This window comes from Artibeus jamaicensis, unplaced genomic scaffold (genome assembly GCF_021234435.1).
Source record: "Artibeus jamaicensis isolate MK-2021 breed Jamaican fruit bat unplaced genomic scaffold, CSHL_Jam_final scaffold_1019, whole genome shotgun sequence".
Lineage (NCBI taxonomy): Eukaryota > Metazoa > Chordata > Mammalia > Chiroptera > Phyllostomidae > Artibeus > Artibeus jamaicensis.
The window spans coordinates 33,766,811-33,793,836 of NW_026522025.1; the positions used below are offsets into that span (position 1 = coordinate 33,766,811).

Below are 27,026 nucleotides of genomic sequence, written 5' to 3' on the forward strand. Positions count from 1 at the left end.
GCCTCATCCCTCTTGTAACAGCAATTAAAGCAAAGAAGACAGGGTCAAAGCTCTTTAAATAGAATAAACATGTGATGTCTGGATATGAGGAAAAAGGCAGAGTCAAAAATGATTCTTAGATTAGTTATGTGGACAGACTGGTAAATGGATATGCCCTTCAGAATAAGTAATGTACCAGAGCATATTTAGAGACATGGATGATTAATTCAGTTTGGCAATAAATGGATTTCTTCTGAACTTTGGTTACTGAATTCTGTATAACAAAATTATTACCCTGGTATATATTATACCCAGAGTTGTTCTTTTCAGAGCTAAGACACATATTTTTACAATCCTGTTGAAAACCCTCCGATGGACTTCTAGCATGCTTGGAACAAAATCCAGAGTCCTTACTGTGACTCTGCAGTTCATACATGATTTATTTGCCTTTTGCTACTTTCTGGTCTTTTCTTCTAAAACACTTTCTTTCTCCTTACACACTAGCTATATTGGTTTCTTTGGATACCTTAAACATATCAAGCCTGCTCTTACCTCAGAGCGTTTGTGTCTGTGTCTCTGCCTATGTTATCTTTTTTCTCAAGAACTTTCATGGCTTTCTCTCACTTCAGTACAGTCTCTGCCTAGACGCTACCTTTTAGCAAGCTCTGTACAACAATCCTAAACAAAAGAGCAACCTCTGTCTCTCCTTATACCTTTCACTGTGTTACCACTACCTGAAGTTATAATTTATACAATCTATTTCTTTGTCATCTGTTAACAGAATGTGAATTTCATGGCTCCAAGTAGTACCATTTGTTTTCAGAAAACTCTCTGAGGGCTTGATAAGGCATATTGAAGAGATGTTTCCCATTCATATATTCAGGTGACAGACCAAGTTGTTTATCAAAATTTGGGGGTCTTTCTAGCCTCTGTCACTTTTTTTTTTAATGTTTCCAAATTTTTTCATACTTTCTTCTCACTTGAAAATACCCGACCCTCTATCCAGGCTTCTCTCTCTTCAACCTTTTAATCTTCACATATTCCAGTCTTATCTGTATTAGTTAGCAGCCCATAAAACCTTTCTGGTTTCCTTCAGATAACATTGATCCTATCTTCCTTTGACATTTTCTTTGGCTATTGACAATATTCTGATGCATATAATAATCATCTGTATCTATCATATGAAACTCTAAGTTTTATAGGATTGCATTCATCTAGTTATTAAATTATTATTTTCACTGGATGTGACCACATCTGTAAATACATGATGGAGAAATATAGTGTTGGTTTATTTATTTATTTCTGAAAGCTCTGTGTGTCATGTAGTTTATGACTTGTAAAACAAAAATAGTTTTTTAAATTCTCACCCGAGAATATATTTATTGATTTTAGAAAAGGGGGCGGGGGGGAGAGAGAGACAGATAGACAGACAGAAGGAGAAAGAGAAACATCAATGTGAGGAAGAACATTGATCATGGCCTGCTCTCTATGCCCCGACCAGAGACTGAACCTGCAGCATCGTTAGGTGCCCTGATCTGGGATCAACCACAACCTTTCGGTCCTGAGACAACAGTCCAATCAACTGAACCACCTGGCCAGGACAAAAATTGTCTTTTATAAAATAAAAAAATTTTATTATCTGGAAATATAAAATTTGTTCTTTTAATTTATAATTGTAAAATATTATATGTTCAAAAGAAACTATCAGGCATTGTATAATGTTAATTAATATTAGGTAACTACTTTATTAGGTTGAAGCATGTGAAATTGCTCCTCAGACTCCCTCAGATACTGGCATTTTCATGTGGTACAACCTACTGTATGTAAAAATCTTTCCTTCAAAAAACCCCAGTATTTTTCTGATACATAAGTGAGGTCATATACTTTGGACCTACCTTATCTCTTACCTTGAACATATTAGGTGTTTCATAAAAAATAAAGTGAATGCCTGAAAGCATAAGAGCAACATGTCATAAGTATAAGTTGCTTCTGACACGTAATATTCAATGTCAGTTGTAAATGTTTTCATCATACTTTGACATTTGTGCAGATCTTCAGAAATCTGTGTGGGAAAATTTACTTACTTTAAAAATGAAGTACATATGCTTTCCTTGTATATTGCATTGAAATAGTTAAGAAAGGAGTATTTCCAAAAGAGTAAGTGACAGGACTAGTGTCACTTCACATAGTGATAAAATAATAAGAGTAACTTAGTCGAAAAGTATAGTATTATATAAATAACTTACTTAATATTCATACTTTTACCTTAGAACTTCATTAGAATAAGACAATTATTATTTTTATTGCAGTAAGAGAGAACATTTTAATGCCAGTCATGTGGCAGGCAATATAATTTTAGTTTTATTTAATGCATACCAAAGCTTAGAGTGGTATTCCATTTATATATTCAAGAAATCTAAAGTTTGTAGAAGATACATAACGAATTCAAATTTACAAAGATAATAAGATTTGGGCTAACTCTATCTAGTTGCAAAACATGTATGTCTCATTAAATTAGAAGATTTAATCTGATCTGGTCTCAGTGAAAATTTACTTTAAATCCCCAGTTTTTCTGATGTTTCTAATCCTGGATAGGAGGAAAAATTAAAGAGAAAGGTATTTTCATTTAAATTTGGAATGTGAATAGCTATATTCATAAAAGCATATATAAGTCATAGACAAACACCAAATTCAGGGTAGTGTTCTTACTGGCAAAGCAGAAGTAATAAATATCGTGTGTGTGTGTGTGTGTGTGTGTGTGTGTATGTGTGTGTGTACTTCTTGGTGTAAATTAATATTTAAGAGACTTAGTAAACTATTTGAGTGTATTTCCTTGGTGTGAAATCTAAATATTTTACTTAATAAAGAACAAAATCGGACTACAAGTTCTTTCTTAGATGACTGACCTTGAGAGCATGAAAGAAACGGCCGAAAAATTTATAAATTTGCAGACTGCTTTTTTCTCCACTGTGTATCAGTCTAATTTGGTGTTTAACGTAGTACACCTCATCTTACTTTCTTTTTCTCATTCTATAATAGCAATATTGTCTCTTCCACCACACACATCTCTGTCCTGCACTTTATTCAGTGTCAAAATATATGGTGTGTGTTTGATTTATCGAAGTAAGGCTGTGTATCTGATGCTTGACTCTTTGCTTCCAGTCTTGAGTCTCCTGGAAAATACAGATTGTATGTTATCTTATTTCCAAATTAATACTGACGGCCTTAGTAGTGATCAAATAGAGATGTTTAATAATATTCAAAAATTGGTCTTTCTTGTGAAATAAGTGCTTCCTAACTTAGGTCCATTTTTATTTACTATTAATGTGTGTATTGAAGTCTACCAGACAGATTTTGACAACTAATGTAACAGATAGCATTGACTTCTATCACTTGTTTCATATGGAACTGAAGAAAAATTCTATTGCTGTCTGGCTGCTCTAACAAACTACTACAAATTTAGTGGCTTAAAACACTAATTTATTGTGTTACAACCTTGTCATTGAGAATTCTAAAGTGGATCTCACTGAGCTAAAATCAAGGTGTTGACAGAGCTGTGTTCCTTCTGGAAGAGTTCATTCCCTTGTTCTTTCCAACTTCTGGAGGCTGGCCCTCTTCCTCTGACTTGGAAGCCAACAACAGTGGTTTCATTTCTTCTCACATGTCTCTTCATCTGTCTTCCTCTTGTACATTTAAGAACCCTTGAGATTACATCGGGCCCACCTGGGTAATCCAGAATAATCTTTCTTGTTTTGAGGTTGGGTGATCAGTGACCTAATAGTGTTATATTAATTCCCATTTTGCCATGTAAGGTAACATATTCTGAAGGTTTCAGGACATGAACATCTATGGTTGGGTTATTATTTTGTCTTCCACACTTACCAAAATGGTAAGGGTTTTTTTTTTGTGACTCTGTCAATAATATTCACTGTTACTGGAACAAAACCGAGGGACGGTAGTAATCTCTTCACTTAATTCAGGACCTTTCTTGAAGTCTTAATAGATGACAAGTTTATTCACTCTAACTTCCACCATAGCTTTACTGAGAAGGTCTCATTTTTTGACATTCAAGAGTTTCTAGGTACCTTTGTCAGTATTACCAGTGTCAAAAATAAAGCTGTCTCCTGTTCCTTTATCAGAATTTAAGGGAACACAAGTACTATTAGCTATTTTTAAAATGTGCCAACATATATGAAACTCCATGAAAATTTAATGTAATGGGAGAGGAAGAGATTTTCTAAAAATTTCAGGCTTAGTGACTGAGACATTCATCATATACAGTGCTGCTAAATATGAGTGTTATTGACAATGTTACAGGAAAATTATTTGTATTCTGTGTAAAGCAAAGAAAGTAAGTTACAAATATGAATTTGGATTTTTTAAAAATAGTAATAAGACTTATTTGTTTTCTCTCAAATTGTCTTAAATAATGGAGCTGTTTTTCTTTTTTGCCACCCTACCTGCTTGAGGGCTTTTTAACATAAATGTATCTACACGTGTGTGTATGTGTGTGTAGATAGATAGAAGTGTTCACAGTGTTCTTGTAACTCTTGTTTTTCTCTTGCTGATATAATTTGATCTTAGTTAGAAGATATGAAAATGCTTTGTCTCTTTATCTGCTTATTTTTCCAACCTTATTTTTAATAGGATCGGAAACTCCATGGCACAGCTCAGCAACTTCTCCAGGACAGCAAGACAAAAATAGAAGTGATACGAATGCAGATTCTTCAGGCAGTCCAGACCAATGAATTGGCTTTTGACAATGGTGATTAAATAGAGATAACTTGTCATTCTTATGGGCAATATGGTACTAAATAAATTTTATGTAAGAAAGATGCAGTGATTTAAAATTAAAGAGGAGGCAGCAGGCAGCATTATGTGTTTTTTTGTTGAGTTTTTAATCTGAGTTTTGTTCTAAAAGGCTCTGTATCTCAACATTGTATCTATTAAGTACTGTGTTTTAAGGACTACTAATGTTGTAAGGCTTCATTTTTTATGAGTTTTAATTACTGATACTAAACACTGATGTAAATGGTTCAATTAATTTTTTTTTTTCCTCTTCTAGCAAAACCTGTCATAAGTCCTCTTGAACTTCGGATGGAAGAATTAAGGCATCATTTTAGGATAGAGTTTGCAGTAGCAGAAGGTGCAAAGAATGTAATGAAATTACTTGGCTCAGGAAAAGTAACAGACAGAAAAGCACTTTCAGAAGTAATTTTAAATAAAAGTTTTAACTTAATAAATACATTACTCAAAGAATGTACTTCTTTAAGTAACAACAATCATCTTTTCTCTGTTCAAGGCTCAAGCAAGATTTAATGAATCAAGTCAGAAGTTGGACCTTTTAAAGTATTCATTAGAACAAAGATTAAATGAACTTCCCAAGAATCATCCTAAAAGCAGTATCATTATTGAGGAGCTTTCACTAGTTACATCACCAACACTAAGTCCACGTCAAAGTATGATATCTACACAAAATCAATATAGTACACTATCCAAACCAGCAGCACTAACAGGTATGTAGCACATCCCTTCTGATGATTTTTGTTGCTTTTTTGGCTACATCTGTCCTTGTTTAATAAATAAATTAAAAACTGCACACACTTTTAACAATATTGTGGTGAGATACACATAACAGATTAATTATTTTAGCCATTTAAAAAATACAATTCAGAGGTAGTATACTTCTAATGTTATCTAACTATCACCACTGTCTAGTTAAAGAGGATTTTCATTATCCCAGAAGGAAATTCCATACCTGTTAAGTACTTACTCCTCAAACCCCTTCCCCCTCAACCACTATTGGCTTTTGCCTATATACATTTGTCTGTTCTAGGTATTTCATTTAAACAAAACTATGTATCATCCATGGCTTTCTGTGTCTAGCTTCTTTCATTCAGTGTACTGTTTTCAAGGTTTTTGTTCTTGTAGCATATATTGGAACTTCATTCTTTTTATGGCTAAATAATATTCCATTGTGTGGGTATATACTAGATTTTGTTTATTCATTCATCGAATGATGAATGTTTAGTTTGTTTTCACCTTTTGACTTTGGTGAACCAGGAGCAGACACTAACCGTATATTTTTTTAGACAACAAAAGGGCTTACTTCTGTCATTTTATTAATTGTTTTCTACAAGTCTTATTTTTTCCTGAATTCCTTTCATACAGCTTTCCTTTCTTTTTGAATTTTTCTACTTTACCTTTTAAATTCCCTTCTTGTTTCCTTTTCTGTCTATTTTTAGGTATATAAGTTATTTTCTTGGTGTTTATCCTGATGCTTACAACCATCATCCTAAATTTATAACGGTCTTGTTTGAATTGTTACCAATTTATTTTCAGTAGCCTACAAAAATTCTGATCTTATACAGCTGTTTTTCCTGTCTTTATACATCTTTATGCATTGTGTGTCCATTAGCATAGATTATAATTATTATTTTATACATTTGTCCTTTAAGTCATGAAGGAAACAAAAAGTTTAAAAACCAAGAATATACTATTACTGGCTTTTATGTTGACCCGTAAAGTGAGTCTTACTGGTGTTATTTTTATCAGATGTTGTTACATTACTGCCTAGTGTCCTCTCATTTTTATCTGAATGACTTTGCATTTCTTCCAGGCAGGACTATTTGGGACAGACTCCCTTGACTTTTGTGTATTTGAGAATTTGTTATTTTCTTCATTTCTGAAGGATAGTTTTGCCCTGTGTACAATGCTTAGATGACAAGTTTTTATTTTATTCTTTCAGCGCTTTAAAAATGTCATCCCAGTTCCTCTTAGCCTTTATGCTTTCTGGTGAAAAATAGGCTTTTAATCTTACTGAGAATTTCTTATAAGTAATGAGTTGCTTCTCTTTTGCTACTTTCTGGATTCCCCTTTGTCTTTGTTTTTACGCTGTTCGATTATATTTCTCATAGTGATCATCTCTTTTGAGTTTACCCTACTTAGATTCTTTCAACTTCTTCATGTGTAATCCATGTCATTCATCAGATTTGGGAAGTTTTCCGCCATAATTTCATCACATGCTCTTTCTGCTACATTCTCTTCTCTCCTGAGACTCCCATAATGTGTATGTTTGTATTCTTGATGTTATCCCAGAGGTTGCTTTGTCTCTGTTTCCCTATATTATTTATTTTAATTTTTGTTGACAACAACAAATGTTTATTGATGTACTGACATTTCAGGAGACCAGATTCAGAAGTAAACACAAAAACAAGCATCAGCTTTCATAGGTATCAGAAATTATAAGTGTGAAGCAAGCAAGCATCAGGAGTCAGTCTTCTCACCACCAAGTTTCCATGAGCCCAGTTCACACACATGAATTATGTCTCTGCTTTGAACCACCAAATTTTCTCTTAAAAACCCAGCTTTAGTAGAGCTCCAAAAAAAAAAAAAGGGAAATAGGTTAGGTCAATTGCAAACTATTTTTAATTTCATTAAGTTTTAATGATGCAGAGAGCAAACTGTATATATAAACAGCACATATTTGACATGTACGGTTTGAAAACTTTTGACATAGCAACCCCCAGAAGGTTTCATGTCTTCTTTATAAACTTTCCTATTACTGTTATTTTTTATATATATTTAATTCTCTGGTGTTGATGTTTGAATAGCATATACACTTTTTTTTCTATTCTTTCCTGAACTTTGTAGTTGTTGAAACAAATGGCTGCTGTTATTTCATTTCATTTCTCATATAGCTTTTTAGTTATGCTTGTCTGTGTGTTTGCTTGTCTTTTTAGTTATGCTTGTTTGTATATGTGTTCATTGCTTAATTTAGAGATTCAGGTATTCATATTGATCTTATTACCATCTCTGATCATAACATACTGTTACTTTCAAATCAGTTTAAGAAATTTTTTGAAGACACATTTGCAAATCCTTCCATGCCTGCCTTTCTTGTAGTAATGTATTTTACTTATACAAATGCATCAGTAATCTACATGTTAATATTGGTTTTTATTTTAAAGAGCTAAGAATTTTAAGGATATAGTTTGCTATTTTCAGAGTATTTTTCTCAAAACAAAACATTGCCTTTGTATTTAGTGACCCTTTTATTCTTTTTTTATCTTCTTGTTGCAGTTTTCTCTGTTACAATTTTCCTCAGCTCATAAAATTTCTTCTAGCATTTATTGTATGAAGATGTTCTAGAGTCTAACTCTTTCACATTTTTCCTGTAGGTTTCACTTTAATTTTTAAAGAATGTTATTAGTGGATATAGAAATCTTATTTTCTTTCAAAATGTGATTTTATGATTTTTCTTTTAAAATTTGATTTAATGTATTCTGGCTTCCATATTTCAAATTATGAGAAGTTAGCTGTAATTGTTAATTGGTGTTTTTCTTCATGCAATGTCCCTCATTCCTCAGCAATTCCATTAATGTAGAATTATGTTTATTTTGTTGTTGTTGCTGTGTTTGTCCCTAAGACCGCATGGTTTCAAGTGACCTGTCTTCAAGTTTGCTGATTCTTCTGCCTTCTCAGCTATGCTGTTGAACCTCTGTAATAAGCTTTTTAATATTTTAGTTATTTTACTTTTGAACTTTGGGATTTCTATCTGGGTCTGGTTATAAATTCTGTATATTTATTAACATTCTCTATTTTTTGAAACATCATTCTTCATTTTTTTTTTTTTTGCCTTTGATTTCCTTTAGGTCTTTGGCTATATGTAAGACAGTTGCTATAAATTCTTTGTCTAATAAATCCAGTATCTTTGCTTCCTTAGAGACAGTTGTTCTTAATTTCTGCTTATCATGTGCATCACCTATACTTTCTTATTTCTCTGCTTACCTCATAATTTTTTATTGAACACTTCATATTATAAATATTGTGTAATTTCAGATGGCAGAATAGGGAACTGCTAAAAGCTCACTTCCTCCTATAATCACATCAAATTACAACTAAACTACTGAACAACTGTCATTGAGAACCACCTGAAGTCTGTCTCAACAGAAGTACTATAACTAAGGACATACAGAAGAAGCCACATTGAGACTGGTAGGAGGGGCAGAGACACAAAATGAGCTGATCCCACAATTACATGTGGCAGTTAAAAATCCTGGGGGATATTTTGGGTGCAGAGGTCTCCCTTGTTGAATTAGGGATCTCAACCCCACACCAGGCCCCAAGTCCAGAGTTCCAGTCCTGGGAAGAGAAGGCTCCATAACTTCTGGCTGTGGAGAGCCAGTGGAGAGATTGGGGCTTAGTGAGATGGAGGGCTTCTGGAGTCCTAGGCATTCCTCTTAAAGCCTATGCATGGACTCATTTGCTGATGGACTCACTCTCTTTAAGCTCCAGTGCTGGGGCCGCAGCTCTAAAAGTGCCATAAACACACGAGAGGAACAGAATTGTCTGGTGTCAGGGTATTGGCCAGAGGGGCAGCTTTCTCCCAGGCAGAAGTGCTGTCAAGAAGCCACTGTCCCTTTGATGGGCCTTCTCTTGATCCAGCCTCCATCTCCAGACGGGAGCCATATCTGAGTCCCTATCAACCTAACACCCTTTGCCCTGCCCTGGAGATTCCATGAGACCCTGCCCATGCAAACTTGCTAGCCAACCCAAGCCTCTTCCCATCACTTTTCCATACAAATAGCCTGTGCTGGATCATGTTACAGATATTCCTAAAATGACTTGACCTACAAGCCCAGGCATCCCAGAGTCGTCCCAACAAGATGAACCCAGAGATTAATTAAAATGGTAAAGGTGGCAGTTTCCAATCTAATTTCAAAGTTTGAGAGGTTGTACAGTGTCCAACGGGTACACACATTCCATTAAGAGAGTTATTTAAAAATGAAATGTTACTTTTAAAGTATTTTAAAAAATATACTTTTGTGTGTATTTTTTATATAGTTATTTGTTGCAATATTCTGTGAAACAGTTGTTGGGTATATCTTTCAGGAGTACAATGAAAATATTGAGACACTAGGGTACCAGGAATTGAGAAAGCTTGGGAATGTCTTGTCTAAAACCTCCATTTTATATCAGATGTTTTAAATAGTTATTATTTAATATATTTTTCTAGCTACATCTTTTATAACTCTACCATGAAACTTCTATCACAGTTAAACTGGTTTGTGCACAGTGCCTGCTTAATGCCTTTGCCTTATTATCCAACTTTTTATTGTATTTTTTAGAATCAGAATTGGAATATAAACCTGTGAAGAACAAAGACCTTGTCATTAACCTACATGTAATTCCAGCCCTTTCCACAAGACAGTTAATACAGGGTGGGACAAAAGTAGATTAAGAGTTGGTTCATATGAAAAATAATATAGTTAATAAATAACTTAAGAATGAATTCTGTGCTTCACATACATCTATAAAACCTACTTTTGCCCTACCATGTACATTCAGCAGATAAAGTAATCCCCTCTTATCTGTGGGGGATACTTCCAAGACCCCATTGGATGCCTGAAACCATGGATAGAACTGAATCCCACGTGTACTATGTTTTTTTCTATACATACATACCTATGATAAACTTTAAATTAAACACAATAAGATATTAACTACAGTGCCCTGACTAGTGTGGCTCATTTAGATCATCCTGTACCCAGATGGTTGCAGGATCACTTCCCAGACCAGGCATGTAGACTCTTCTGTCTGGGATCTCTAGACTAGGCACATATGGGAGGCAACCAGTTGATGATTCTCTCTTGCATCTGTGTTTCTGTCATTCCCTTCCTTTCTAAAAAGCAATAAAAGAGTCTTTGAGGATAAAATAAATAAGTACATTAAAAAATAGAACAATTATAATAATATAGTGTATAAAAGTTCTGTGAATGTGAGGTCTCTCACCTTTCTTCTTGTGCTGGTGTAAGATGATAAAATTCCAAACCTATTCCTGAATGTGTATAACCCATTTCTTAGAGGCTTGGTGTCACTCATTTCAGGGGACCCCTTGCTGAAGTTTTGGTATAGGCTCAGTACTTCATGGGGCAGCGTGCTACTGTGGAAGTGTTCATGACTTGCACCCACAAATTTAATGCCCTTTCTGTCATATCTAAGCACTCATTCCATACCATGGCTGTAACTTTTGCAGGTTGAGGTAGAATATCAAAACTAGCAAGAATTTCTTTTTCCTTCCCAATTTCACAGACAGAATTTTTTTTTTTTACCGTAGATTTTAACGTAAATTTTTTGCTTTCACCTTTTCCCTTAAAGGATGTACTTTATAGCTTCTTTTTGGAATATCCAAATTGCCAGCATCACTGCTGTTGTGCTTTCGGGCCATTAAGTAGAATAAGGGTGACTTGAACAAACCTGTATGGTACCATGGCAGTCAATCTGATAACTAAAGCAGCTGAAGAGTGACTAATGGCTTGTTAGCTTATAGATTGTGGACACGCTGGACAAAGGGATGGTTCATGTCCCAAGCAGGAAGGAGCAGAATAGTGTGAGCTTTCATCATGTGACTCAGAACAGCACATAATTTACAACTTCCGAGTTGTTTATCTGGAATTTTTCATTTAATATAGTCAGACTATGGGTAACTGAGACTGAAAAGCGAAACTATGAATAAGGGAGCACTACTATAGTGGGTAAATATTACAAGGCATGGACTGTAATTACTAAGGTTCAGCATCTTATGGTTCTAAACATATTAATATTCAGGAACTTCTGAATAATTCATTGATTAAAGTATTTAGAAACAAATATTAGAAACACTTCTAGAAAAGTAAGAAAGCCATGTTTCAGAAAAAATGAATATGGCTAGAATTTTTTTCCTTTCCTATGCTGGTTGGTTCTTCTCAGTTCTTTAACCTCTTTTCAGTTATTTTGCTTTTCTTTATTCTTTTAGTGAACTTTACTCAAAAGTAAGATAAATCACCAGTCTAACACATTTCGGTTTTAAAGAAAACATTTTTTTAAAAATTCCTCTAAGTTCCTACTGGATCTGAAACTGTATATGGGGTAGCTAGGAGGAGAAATAGTATTGGTATTAATAAAAGTCTGGACGTGATGAAGGATTAGCGTGAATAAGTAGTAGGGACATCTACTGTCCTGAGTTTTTTACTGAATGCTGTTACTTGTGGTTTGTCTCATTTGTACTCTGTTTTATTTTGGGGTATGATTACAATCCTGAAATTTACATGTTTGTTGCAACTTTGACATAAAAGTGTAATTGAATCCTTTGGGTCCACATTTTGAGACATATCTAGTTTTTATAAAAGATTTCCTCAGAATTAAAAAATGCTACTCAATTGCAAAAAGATAAAATGCTGAATTAGTAAAATGTAATTTTTATGTAGTTTTTCCAGAAACTTAAAAAAACAATAAAAATGCATTTCCTTGTTCTAATGGAATTCACAGGTACTGCTTATGAATATATAAACGTTTCCTTCTTGGATTTGCTTGTCTTAAAAATTTCATATTGTGGGCTATAAAAGTAAAAAATGTAATTTTCAGCTGTTTCTAATATGGTTATATGCAATTGCGATTGTATTACCTCATAAAAGCAAGAAACTTCTATATGCTTAATAAAGATCTTAAATCCCTCCAGATTTTTTTCTAAATGAAAACAGGTGTTGCGCATTGTTATCTTCTAATATTGAAATTACTAAAATATTTAATAAGCTACCAGGGTTTGAGGTAGTAGCCAGATGTTTTCAGTTTCCCCAGGATTACTTTTACAGCTCAGCATTTTCACTGAAAATGAGCTAAGTTTGCCAGTTTAACAAAGAGAAAACAAATAAAACACACAAATATAAGCCATTTCTTTTGAACTAAAATTAATACGGAATCCATTGTACTTAATCTGCCTTAACACTTTGCAGTTAGATAAGATATTCATAGCCTAAACAAACATAAGAGAGGCTTCCCCCACCCCATTTTTAGCAGCTTTATGGAGGTATAATTTACTACCATAGAATTCACCCATTTTAAGTATACAGTTTTCTGCTCTTCAGTAAATATATATAGTTGTACCACAATCACCAACATCCATTTATTAGAGCAGTTTTATTGAGCTATAATTGACATACAATAAACTACACGTAAAGCTATAAATGTGTTTTGTTTTTATTTAAAGTTGTGAAATCATCACTGCAACAAAGATAATTATGACCATATTTTGCCATGTATAATGTGCATTTTTTTGCCCAAAGTTTTGAGGGAAAAATAAGAGTGCTCATTATACATGAGTATAGTACCTGAAGTACATTTTATCTGTTCTTGTGTTTTGAAGTTATTACATAAAATTTTCTGTACCTTAATATGTTAAAAAATAAATGGTAAAATTAAAATTCCTTTATAATACAAAGAACAAGTATCTAAATATAAATAAATAATTGAATTAAAAAATAAAAGATTTTTCTTTCTGAACGTATGGACCAAAAATGTGAATGTGCATTATATATAATAAAATATGGTGTATCCGTCGTCCTCAAAAGTGTTTTCATGTGCTTCTATGTATATAATCTCTCTTCCCTTCCGGCCCCTTCCCCACAACTGTCCCCAGGCAATCACTGATCTCTTTTCTGTCACTAGATATTAGTTTGCATTTTGTAGAATTTTATATCAAAGGAATCACAGTATATACTGTTGGCTCGGGGGGAAATAATTTGTTTTTCACTCTAATTTTGAGTTTCATCTGTGTTGTATATGTCCATAGTTTCTTTTTTTTTAAATATATTTTATTATGCCATTGCAGTTGTCCTATTTCCCCCCTTCATTCCCCTCCACCTTGCACACCCCCTCCCCCACTATTCCCCTCTTTAGTTTATGACCACTTGTCTCCAGTTCTTTAGATTCTGTATTTCCCATACAATTCTTGCTCTCCTCCCTATCTATTTTCAACCTACTGTCTATGCTACTTATTTTCTGTACCTTCTCCCCACTTCTCCTCCTCCCACTCCCCTGTTGCTAATCCTCCACATGATCTTCATTTCTCTGGTTCTGCTCCTGATCTAGCTGTCCTCATAGTTTGCTTTTGTTTTAGGTGTGGTTTTTAATAACTGTGAGTTTGCTGTCCTTTCACTGTTATCTTTTTTACCTTTTTCTTAGGTAAGTCCCTTTAACATTTCATATAATAAGGGCTTGGTGATGATGAACTCCTTGAATTTGATCTTATCTGAGAAGCACTTTATCTGCCCTTCCATTCTAATTGAAAGCTTTGCTGGATAGAGCAATCTTGGACGTAGGTCTTTGAATTTCATGACTTGGAATACCTCTTTCCAGCCCCTTCTTGCCTGTAAGGTCTCTTTTGAGAAATCAGCTGACAGTCTGATGGGCACTCCTTTGTAGGTGACTGCCCCCTTATCTCTTGCTGCTTCTAGAATTCTCTCCTTCATTTTAATCTTGGCTAATGTAACGATGATGTGCCTTGGTGTGTTCCTTCTTGGGTCCATCTTCTTTGGGACTCTCTGAGCTTCCTGGATTTCCTGGAAGTCTATTTCCTTTGCCAGATTGGGGAAATTCTCCTTTATTATTTGTTCAAATAAGTTTTCCACTGGTGGCTGTTCCTCTTCCCCTTCTGGTACCCCTATAATTTGGATGTTGGAACATTTAAAGATGTCCTGTAGGTCCCTAAGTCTCCTCATTTTTTTGAATTCTTGTTTCTTCATCCTTTTCTGTTTGGTCATTTTTTTCCTCTTTTTGGCCCACTCCTTTGATTTGAGTCCCAGTTTCCTTTCCATCACTATTGCTTTCCTGTGCATTTCCCTTCATTTCAATTAGTTTAGCCTTCGTATGTTCCTCTAATTTGTGACTAAAATCAACCAGTTCTGTGAGCATCCTGATCACCAGTGTTTTGAATTGTGCATCTGAAAGTTTGGCTATTTCTTCATCGCTTATATTTATTGGCTCTGGGGCTCTGAGTTGTTCTTGAACCATGTTTTGATCTGTTCATGCCTGTTACATATGATGAGTGGAGCCTTAGGTGTTCACCAGGGCAGAGCCACCCAGGTCACTGGGTTGTGATGGTGTATGTGGGGGTGGGTGAGAGGGACAATGGCGGTCCCCTCTGCCACTTCCCGCCACTGGGGCCTACATGGTTGATAGTTTCTATTTATTGTTTAAGTATTCTCTTGTGTGCATGTACTATACTTCATTTAGCCATTTACCTGCAGCTGATATTTGGGTTGTTTTCCTTTTGTACTTTTAAAAATATAGCTGTTATCAACATCCAGGTACAGTGTTTGTGTAAACAGGTTTCTGCTCACTTGGGTAAAGACTGAGGAATACTGTGGATGGATCATATGGTAGTCTTCTGATAATGGATTCCTTACTCATTTTATATCTGAAAGCCTTAATTTGGAAAGATATTTTTTGTGGCTTTAAAATTCTAATATCACAGTTTATTTATTTTTTTCTGCAGTACTTTAAAGATGTTGCTTCTCTGTCTTCATTGTTTCAAGTGAATAATCTGCTAGCATCTTAATCTTTGTATACATCATGGTTTTTTCTACTTATAATCTTTTTTTATAGCTTGTGTTAAGAAATTTGATTCTAAGCATTAGTGTGATTTACTTTTTTTTTCTCTTGTTTATTGAACTTCTTTTAGAAAAGACTTTATTTTTAGAGAGAGGAGATGGGAGAGGATAGAGAAAGAGAGGGAGAGAAATATTGATGTGTGAGAGAAACATCAATCAGTTGCCTCTCTCCATGCATTCTAACCAGGTACCAGGCCTGCAACCCAGGCACGTGCCCTGACCAGGCATGTGCCCTTACCCGGCATGTGCCCTTACCAGGCATGTGCCCTTACCCGGCATGTGCCCTTACCAGGAATCCAACCACTGACCTTTCGCTTTGTGGGACATTGCTCAACCAACTAATCCATGCTGGTCAGGGCTTTATTGAACTTCTTGGCTACTTCTTGAGTTTATAGGTTTCAAAAATTTAGAAAAATTTCAGCCCTTATTTTTTTAGATATATTTTCTGCCCCCTCTTCTCTCCTGCTCTTTATCAGGCACTTAAGTAATACAAATATTAGGCCACTTGAAGTGAAACTCATAGTTCACATATGCATTGTTACAGTTTTTCCCCCAAGTCTTTGTTTTCTGTCTCCTATACTTTACCATTTCTATTGTTATAGCTTCAAGTCCATTAGCCTTTTTTTTTTTTTTCAGTGTATAATCTGCTAACTAATCCCATCAGTACTTTTTTCTTTAAATCTCAGACATTGTGGTTTTCATCTCTAGAAATTTGTTTTGGGTCTTTTTTGATATTTTTTATGTCTATTCAACTTTTGAATAGATGGAAGGAATATAGTTATAATAACTGTGTGAATGTTCTTATCTGCTTCCTAACTTGTCATTTTTGGATCTGTTTTTCATTTGATTTTTTTTATATTATGGTTTCTAGTTTTCTGTTTATTTGCTTGCCTGGTGTGATAGGCAAAATTTTAAGAATGAGTAGTAGAACAGCTCCCCTGTGAATATGGTGGACATCACTTCTGTAATAATATACGGTAAAGGGGGTTTCACATGTGTTGTTAAGATTACTGTTAATTCCCTGACTTTGAGTTAATGTAAAGGGCATTTACCTGCATGGGGCTGATACAATCACCCGAGCTCCTTAAACGCAGAGGATTTTCAGAGACTCATGGCAAAGGGGAAGTCAGAGAGCTGAATCATGAATACCATTTATGACTCAGAGATGGAGGGGGCCACCAGAACTTGAAAATATTTCCTAGCTCTTAACCAGCAAGAAAATAGCATTCCCAGTCCAATGGCTACAAGAAACTGGATTCTGCCAACAACCTGAATGAGCTCGGAAGCATGTTTGTCTTTAGAGCTTCCAGATAAGAACCTTGCCTGGCAAACATGATGATTTCAGCCTTGAGAGATCTGACCAGAGATTGCAGACCAGCCCACCCAGGCTCTGACGTACAGAACTATGAGATGGCAAACGGGTATTGTTTCAAACTACTAAGTTTGTGGCAATTGAAAATGTAGCAGTAGAAAACAAATCCAGCTGATAATGTCTGACATTTTGAATTTTAGCTTGTTGGGTACTGGATATTTATGTATTTCTATAAATATTCTTGAGCTTTGTTCTTGGAAACAGTTATGTTACAGTTTTGCTACTTGGACACAGTTTGATCTTTTGAGGATTGCTTTTAAGATTTGTTACATGGGACCAGAACATTTTTAGTCTATAGGTAATTAATCTTTACTTACTGGGCGAAGACTGAGTACTTGATCAAAGGAACCAGTCCAAGGAGTTCTGTCTCTGGACAGCTATTTTCCTTATCTACCTATGAATTCTAGCTGCCTTGATCGTTTCACTCTTCTGTCTCCTTAACTCAGGTAGTCTACTTGGCTCCACCTGAAATCCTCCCTCCTTGTACTGTGTCCTGGACATTCTCAAGGCAGTAAACTGTATCAGACTTACAGCCCGTCTCATTTGTTTCCTATTTCTTAGGGATCGCTCTTCTTCATTGCCTGATGTCCAAAGTCTTTGATACTATTTTTTCAAATATATTGTCTGATTTTTTTTTTTAAGTTGTTGAGTTGAAAGCAAAACCAGGCTTTTCCATTCTATTAAAATGCCCTTTGGCCCTGGCCAGTGTGGCTCATTTGGTTGGAGGGCCATCACGGGTTTGATACCACATCAGGGAACAAGCCTGGGTTGTGGATTTAGTTGGGGCTTGTGCAAAAAGCAACCGATTGATGTTTTTCTCTCACATCGATTTTTCTCACCCTCTATCTCCCTCCCTTCTCCTCTCTAAAATCAATAAGTACATCTTTGGGTGAGAATAAAAAATAATTTTAAAAAAGTCCTTTGCTTACTGTTAAATATTTTAAAACTTTAAGTAAAATTAAGTGTTAATTATTTAACTTTGATGGGGTAGCTTTTACCAGGGAATACTCCTTCTAAAATGTTATGCTGTGTGTATGTACAGGATCTAAAGTACTAACACTAAAGCAGCCATTTTTAAATCCAGTACACTGTGTCTAGCCCAAATGATGACAAAGCCATATCTCCAGGTACCCTAACGCACAGTTCCTCGTTTTCATTTTGAACACCATTAGTATTTATTTACCAAAGAAAATAGCAGTTATTTTATGTGTGGATAGTTACAACCAATAATTAGTTTACTAAACTATTAGCATGGGAAGATAATGTTATATTACATCTTCAAACAAAACAGAATCCCATTATCCTAGAAAACCTGTAAAGTCTTTTTCTATGTTATCTACATAACTATGTGAATAACTATGTGAAATCTGTTATTCACATAGTCAGATTTCTAATTTTTATGTTTTTCTTTTAATAGCCATATTACTTTGCTTTATGTTTCCCCTCCCACATGTTCTGTCCTCGTAATTCTGTCATTCTTCCATATAATTATAGAAATAAGTATTCAGATATATAGAAGTTTATGCAACTTGCTTTGTTTTATGCCCTACAGACAATATTTGTGAGGTGCTGTTGTTTCCATGAAAGTTTCTTCAAATATATTGTCTGATTTTTTTTTTTTTAAGTTGTTGAGTTGAAAGCAAATCCAGGCTTTTTCATCCAGGCTTACATTTGACGTAAGATTTTTTAATAGGTTTCTCTAATTAAAATAGGAAAGATGTTAGTTACCTCACAGATCCTCTGGGAGAAGAGATTTTGCTATTTTAGATGATCTCCCTGAGCCCCATTTCCTAATAGGTAACAAAGACATAGTTTTATATATTAAAAATTGATGTTCTATTTGACTTTTTTTAATGCTAACAGGTACTTTGGAAGTTCGTCTTATGGGCTGTCAAGATATCCTAGAGAATGTCCCTGGACGATCAAAAGCAACATCGGTTGCACTACCTGGTTGGAGTCCAAGTGAAACCAGATCATCTTTCATGAGCAGAACGAGCAAAAGTAAAAGTGGAAGTAGTCGAAATCTCTTAAAAACCGATGACTTGTCCAGTTCAGTAACAGATTTTTTTAAAATTATGTAACAAATTAAAGGGCCTATACAGAGGACTTAGCATTGGGAATAGAGTAGAATGGGGAGAGTCAAAATTGGACCAAAAAAAAACTTTAAAATTATGATTTTCATAATTTAATTTTAAAATATTAAAAGCTATAATGACAGGAAAATGAAAAAGGCAACAGCATTTACTTTGTTGAAAATATATAAGAAAATGGAATGACATAAAACATTAATTCTTTTGGCAGAATGATATATTGAGCATCACTCTTTATGCCAAACTAAAAGTGTATAGAGGCTGTGGGACTCATCACATCTTAATTCTTTCAGTGATGTAGTGACACTTGTTAACTAATACTGAACTTTCGATAACTAACCACTGGAGCAGACATGTGTACTAGGACAGTCGCCCACTGCCCCAGTAGCATTCTGAAGTGGGGGCATAGGTGAAGGTGGGAAGAGTGCAGTACAGGGCAGAAGTAATGTCTGCCCGACTGCAGTTGGTGGGGTGATAATGTGGGGGTAGTAATTTATAGTTTTAATTTGAATGTTTCACCAAAAATGTCACATGCTGTGCTTGAGTGTGATGTTGTTTTGTTGCAGAATTACATACTTATTATTTTGTAATAAAAGATTTTGTAATGAAAAAGGGGCATTATTTGGGCTAGACCCTGTATAAAAGGTTGATGCAGCACTTTGGAGATATTCTAAGTATAATTATAAACTATGATACAAATATGTAATTAGGGAGAAAGGTACATGACATTTCAACCAATGTATAATACAAAGGTGAGTGTGCCTTCGCTTTTCTATAGGTAGAGATCTTAGGAAAAATGCGAAAATAAAAAATGTCTAAGGTAACAAACTCTATAAATAGCAAATATAAGGAGAGAGAAACTGGACGGTTGCACTTTTTTCCGTGTACCATTACCAGAGGTCCTGCAATTTCAGGTCAATATGTGGTGCGGACAGAGCAAGCTCCTACTCCATCTCCCTGCTCCAAAAATTCATTCAATATAACACCTGATACGTCCTTATCAGGTCTTAAACTGATCAGAATAGATACATACACTTGATCTTAGCCAAAAGCCAAGAAGCAATGTAAATTCTTTTCAATAAGTATGTACAGTGCTATAAATGTACTTTCTTTTACAATGTTTTAATATTTTTTCTAGCTGACTTTATTATAAGAATACAGTGCATAATGTATTTAATATACAAAATATGTGTTACTTGACTTTATGTTATCAGTAAGGCTTCTGTTCAACAGTAGTCTATTAGTAGTTAAGTTTTGGGGAAAAGTTGTATGCCGATTTTTGACCACACGGGGGTTGAACACCTCTAACCTCCACACTGTTCCAGGGTAAACCCTGCAAACATGCATATATACACACATTGTGGCAAACAGTCACTGTTACCTACTAGCCCTTCCAACTACATTCTAATAAAAATAGGTAGCCCTTGGTATTTTTGTTTTTGTCAAAGGTGATAAAACTGGGGGTATCTAATGGTAGTTTATATATATATATATATATATATATATATATATATATATATATATATATATATAAAAACTAGCTATTTAAGATTAAAAAGCTTCATGCCATGGTTGGTGTGACTCAGTGGATTGAGTGCTGGCCTGCAAACCAAAGGGTAAACAATTTGATTCCCAGTCAGGGCACATGCCTGGGTTGCGGGCCACATCTTCAGTAGGGAGTCATGAGAGGCAACCACACATTGATGTTTCTCTCTCTGTCTTTCTCCCTCCCTACCCCTTTCTAAAAATAAATAAAAGAATGAAAAGCTTCAGTATTCAGTAAGAAAAACCTTATATTCAAAGGATTGGAAGACTTGTGTTTCCATTAAATGGTGGTACTTCTATTATAAAGGTCTTAAAATATTTAAGCAAGTTTATAAATTGTAATTACAGATGATGTCTGCGCAGTTTTGAAGCTAGATAATACTGTGGTTGGTCAAACTTATTGGAAACCCATTTCCAATCAGTCGTGGGACCAGAAGTTTACACTGGAACTAGACAGGGTAAGATGGGAAACTTTTTACTTAAATTTTTATTATAGTCATTTTGAATTTAAAATTTGTGTTTCATAAGAATTTGAGAAGTTTTATTTTTAACAGAATAGAAGAACCTAGTACTTTTGACATTTCTCATCTGTTGAGTTAGGTAAATCTGTCTACCTTAAGATAGAGGTGAGTATCAAGATTGCTGCTGTAGCTTTCATTTGTGCAGTGATTTGAAAATATGTAGTTTGTATTAACCTTGAAAGGTTGGCAACCAGGTAAGACTTAATATTAAAATTTATTTTAATATTGTACTCTCTAATCATTGATTTACCATTTGTAGGTTTTATTATCAAAGGTGGATTTGAAATGAACTGTTAAATGCTTATTTATCCAGCCAGCCTTCCATGTGTTTCAGTGGCTTTTGTAAGTGATGTGAATGGCTAGAACGCAATCCATAGCCATAGTGGTTAATTAGTCTACAGTAAATGTAAATTTACGATGATAAATAATTTTATTACTCATATTCTAATATATCCATTGGAGTATGAGTAGAAAATACTAAAAATTAATTGTAATTTTATCTAGAAATAAAAGACTTCAAGCTTTTTTATCACTTAGTATTCAGATTGATGGTACATGTGTCATTTTAAAAATTACATGTATTAATGAAAGCAGAAATGATTATGTGTGGTAGTGGTTACTGCTGTAGCCTTTACTTTTACAATTTATCTTTTTTTTTATCCCCAGTCAGACCCTCATCATTGGTTGGTTTCAGTACTGTGTCTGCCACTTACCATGTTTGTGTACTTGAGCAAAACACTTAAACTTTTATGTACACCAATTTTCTTATCTTTAGTAGTGTCTGCAGTGTTGAGGTGTACAATGATTAAATCCATGTAAAAATTTTAGAATAGTGGTAAGAGCTCACTAAGAACACAATTAATGTTGGCCATTTTTACTAATTTACTAACTAATCTCCATATGTGTGAGTACCAGACTTATCTTTCAGAGAATACTGCTTTCATCTTAGCATTCATTCTCTGGCTTAGGATCATTCATTTGTTTTTATGAAAAATTATTATAAAAATTATTTATTTACTCAGCACATATTCATTTATACCTACTGTATTCCAGGGACTTGCAGGTGGTAGATGAGCAGCAATATAACAGTATAAACAAGATCTTTCAAGGAACTTACACTTCAGTGGCTTTTCAATATATATATCTGATTAGTTGCAGACTTTTTACCGTTAACATCTGAAACTGTGTATATGAATCTACCATCTCCCAGAGGAGAAAGGGGAGGGATTTTCAGGGGAAGAGGGGAAGGGTTGGAAGGAACTAGTATAAAGGACATGTGGACAATAATAAGGAGGGGTAGGAGACAGGAGGGAGGTGGGGAGGCTGGGGGAGATGGGCTGGGATGGGGGTAAAGGGCAGAAAACTGTATTTGAACAACAATTTAAATAAATAATCTACCATCTCGGCATGCTCTCCCTCCTGGAAGCACGCCCACGCCTTTTCTTTCTCCCTTTTTCCCCCAGAGGCATGTATCTCCTAAACTCTAAGGGACCCCCCCCCAATACTTGCAACCAGGGGAGCAGTAGGCAACAACAGCTCATCCTGGGCTAACCCTCTGAACCTTTCTCCGAGTCCTCCTTTTCCCTGACTTCCCAGTAAGCCAAAGCAGCCACTCTCAGACTCGTTTCTTTCCTGTCACATTTCTAGAGAGGCTGACTAGTCCCTCTCCTGTGGCTTCTTCTAGCCTAGGCCCTTTCTTGTTTCACTGTCCGTAGCTTTAATAAATATACTCTCAAAATCAAAAGAGAAAATAGTCTACCACTAATTTCCCATATATACCTTCCCTTTAATGACTTTAGTTAAAATGATATTGAGGACTTTGGATGTTAGGATTTTGAATACTAATTGGTATGGGGATGGGGAACATAACAGAAAAATTGATCATCAGATTCGTATGAAGAATGAATTTGAGGGAGGAGGCATATAAATGATGAAGCTGCTCTAGTGCTACAACTATAAAATGATGAGAGCTTAAGGTAAAATATGGCAAAAGGAATAGATACAGTAAGAATTGAAGAAAAATTAGTATGACTTAGTAACTAAGTGGATATGAGTAGAGAAGGAATTTATAATTTTCTTTTTTTTTGAATTTATAATTTTCAAAGAAAATGATGCCATAGAAGTTAGAAAAGATCAGTACCAGAGGAGGATGTATAGCTAGTTCTATAGATACATAGGTATATAGGTTCTATATACCTAAAGGTGTGGAACTAGAGGTCAGGGCTCGATAAGTGGATTTGGAAGCGATCTTTGAATTTGAGGTCATAGTAAATGCCAAGTGGATAACATCACTCCATTATTTCACAGTTATTGAACATCTTATATGTACTAGATCCAGTTTACAGAGGTAACATTTACTTACTGTTATAATGGAACTTGTAAGCTTAATAATCACTGATTTTCTGTTCTGTGCCAAGCATCATTCTAGATGCTAGTGACAATCAAAATAGTGATAGTCCAATTCCCTATATTTATGAACCTTACATTATAATGAATGAAGATGAGTAGTAAACAAGTTTTTTTTTAAAGTCTACGAGTACAGAGAAGGACGTAAATATGGTAGTGTAAGTAAATTGGGGGACTACTGTAAATAGAGTGATCAGAGAAAGTCTTTTTGAGAAGGCTATGTTTAATACCTGGTGAGTAAAAAGTTACCAAACCTGCAAAGATCCAGAGAGGGTGTTCCCAGCAGAGGATACAAAACATAACCACCACCACCACCCCACCTCCCCCCTGAGCAAGGTACTAGAGAGCTTGATGTGTTGTAAGAATAAACATAGTAAGACAGATTTGTGTGATGTGAAAGAACAACTGTAGGTAAGTGCCAGATTGCCAGGGTCTTTATAGGCTATATATTGGAAGACAATTGAGGGGCTTTTAATAGGGGAGTTAACATCATCTGAATTACTTGTGATAAATACTTTGATAAAAATAAGTACCGTGTGCTAAAGAAGGTAACAAAAATAGTTACTAACCCATCATGAGAAAGCGTTTATAAGTAAGAAAACAGCGTATAACAACTAAATTATAAGCAGTATCCCAAGGTTAGGAGGACAAAGGTTAGCCAAAAAGAAGTAAAAAAAAAAAAATCTTGCCCTGGCTGTTGTGGTTCAGGGGACTGAGTGCTGGCCCTTGAACCAAAGGGTCACTGGTTTGATTCCCAGTTGGGACACATGCCTGGGTTGTGGGCCAGCTTCCCAGTGAGGGGTGAGTGAGCAAGAGACAACCACAAATTGATGTTTATCTTCTCTTTCTCCCTCCCTTCCCCTCTAAAAATAAATAAATAAAACCTTTAAAAAAAATCTTTTCTGCTGCATTAGATCATACTTCAGATGAGATAAGCATTTTAAAAAGTTATACAGTACAGAATGCCAGAATGGTGAGATAATGAAAATCATGTTACATGTGAAACCATTGAAGGAAAATGGGATTTTAAGTCTATTAAAGAGGATATTTAACAAAGATTTGGTAACTTTGTTTAAAAAGAACATGTGTAAAAAGTAGTAGACTAAGAATAGCAAGAGATTTCCATTTATGTATGTCAACTCTAATTGATTGGTAGTGGTTTTCTGGGGCTCACTAAGATTTACTGGGTACATTTTGGTTTACAGAGAAAATTATACTGATCAAGTAGCAGTGTTTGCCAAATGCTTGGAGAAAGGGCAAGCAGTAAGCTGTAGCACATCTTTTATCCTTAGATTGACTATGTACTTTGTGGAGGACAAAAGTCAATGGATGGCAGATTTCATCTTATATTCTATTATAACAGAATAATACTGTTAAAAGATGAAATGAGCTGTTATAGGAATTAGTGAATCCTTATCTTAATAAAGTTCAGTAAGCAATTTATAAAGAGAATATAAGGGAATTCTTGCATCAGAATGGTTACACTTCTAAGATATTTTTCAACTATGATAGTTTCTCTTTCAGGGCCAGAGAAATAGCATTGTTATATGGTGTAAATTAACTATTTAAATAGTTAGACCAATATAATTCAGTCAAGCCCACCAGAAAGAGAAATATAGTTGAGGTTGTTAGTGTATAGACATGGTCTTCATGTTTTGTTACATTTGCATCCTCTTCCTAAAGAATGAGGAAGGGGATGTATATATTCACACTATATGTGTGACTACATATGAATATTTATGACTATAAAATGTTTCTTTCTGTTCATTTTTAATGTAATAGATTTGCTATAATGTTGGCTTTGAAGCCAAAGAGCCTGGGTTCATTGTTCATCTGCTACTTATTAGCTATTTGATAGTAAACAACTTAATAATCCTACTTTTGGGCACTGTTTCACCATCTTGAATATGGGGATAAAGTATAATCCTCATAGCACTGTTAGGAAGAAAAATTGAGATAGTGTATATAAAATGCTTCACATTGCCTGGCACAGTTTAGCCACTTAGTGATTTTAGTTCTTTTAGCCCCTGGCTTTAGCATGTGACTGTAAATTTGAGTATAATAGAAGAACATGTTAGGTAATGGGGAATTAATTGGTTGAATGTTAACTTGCTTTCATTTGAGAGCTAATTTAAAGTAATTATAAGATTTTTGATGAGTGATATGATCAAAATGAAACTTACTAAAGATAATTATTACTAGAGGGAAAATGGCTGGGTAGATTTTTCTTGTAGCTAGGTTTTTGTGTGAAGAGTTATATATTTAAAATAGAACTTAAAAGTAGTTAAATGTCACATAATCGTTGTATAGTTAAGGAAACTAAGAACCAGAGTACTTAGTTGCATATTAATAAATTTCAGAGCTGGTACTAGACTTTGTATCCTAAATGGGTGGTAACCTGAATGAGATAGAAAGGTTACAGTGGCACAGAGGAGGAAACGGCAGATGATGGAAACCTCGAAGAGAGAACATAGTTTAAAATTACACAGACTGTGATGTTAGACAGCTAGAAAGACTGATACTTGTCAGTTGATTGTTCCGCACTTGGAATTGTAATCTTCACCTACAGTTGTTTTTCTCCTCCATTCTTCCCACTTTGGAGTAATCCTCCCTTTGAAATTTTGAAGATCTTACATGGCTAAGTAAAGCTATTCATCATCCCTCAGGCCTGCTAGACCTTTTAGGTTCTTGATATGCATGTTACTTGTCCCTAATTTGATTGTAAACTTCTTTGGCAGAAACCACATTCCTTATTGTGCCAACCCCTTCTGTTTACATAGTACATTTTACTTTTTCATGTGCTTTTTACTCTTTCATTTTACCTCTTACATTTATAGACTTTCTAGAGAATATTTATAGATACATTTATAGAAAATGTTATTTTAAACTGCCTGACATGTTCATGACCAGCATTTTGCCTACAATGTCAAGTTTCTTTTCTTTGGCATTCTAGGAACTAAGTTTTCTGTACTGGGTCTATACTTTTCAAGATACAAGATTCATAAGTATTTTCCGAGTTGTAAGATGACAGATGTAGAATGATCTGGAAGAGTTCAACTTATGTTCCTGGGAGCTCAGGGCTCTGCAGAATTGTCTCAGAAGATATGATGGAGACTTTTTTTATTTATTATTGAGATGCCTGGTAAAATGTCATTTGGAATTTGCCAGTCAGGGAGGGAAAAAAAAAGATTTGAAAATTGCTGATCTAATTCAGCCCCTTCATTTTACACATTAATAAGGAAATTATGTCCTAGGGGTTAAATAATTAGCCTAAGATATAATCCAGGATTCTTAATGAAGTCTACTGACTATTCTGTGTTCTTTGTGTTCTTACCATGTTACCTTTTTATATTTTCTTATAAAATTTGGTCTGCATTAATGTTTATTAGAGCACAATGGCCATGTAATTTCTAACTTTTTCTGAGTTCTTCCAGCTGTCCTGTTATAAAAATTTTGATTCTTCCAAGAGAATTTGAAATAAACTACAAGAGGGTACACTAAGCCTTTATACTTTTTCCTTCTCACATTTCATTTTTATTAATCTTACTACTGTAAAAGACAAAAATCTATATTAATATTAGAGACATAGATGGGCCCTGTCCTTAGAACTGAAACTAGAAAATTTTTGGCAGGAATCAGTTAAGAGCAGTTACTGTTAAGAACACAGTAATAGAGAACGTTCACA

The 27,026-nt window shown here is 34.7% G+C and overlaps 1 protein-coding gene and 1 non-coding gene across 3 annotated transcripts in view; one reads left to right on the plus strand and one right to left on the minus strand.

Annotated features, from left to right (window-relative positions):
* PKN2 (protein kinase N2) overlaps positions 1-27,026 on the plus strand; it is a 123,600-nt gene that overhangs the window by 61,340 nt on the left and 35,234 nt on the right. Inside the window, exons 4-8 of one of the 2 annotated variants that reach the window (XM_037136521.2) lie at positions 4,627-4,744; positions 5,045-5,190; positions 5,282-5,495; positions 18,643-18,828; positions 20,763-20,872. In XM_037136521.2, the coding sequence (XP_036992416.1) occupies positions 4,627-4,744; positions 5,045-5,190; positions 5,282-5,495; positions 18,643-18,828; positions 20,763-20,872 (774 nt within the window). The remainder of the gene's footprint in view (positions 1-4,626; positions 4,745-5,044; positions 5,191-5,281; positions 5,496-18,642; positions 18,829-20,762; positions 20,873-27,026) is intronic. The other variant, XM_037136523.2, reaches the window with a different exon arrangement.
* LOC119042777 (U2 spliceosomal RNA) lies at positions 19,747-19,933 on the minus strand. Its single transcript, XR_005081286.1, has one exon. It is a non-coding gene; the product is annotated as a U2 spliceosomal RNA (small nuclear RNA).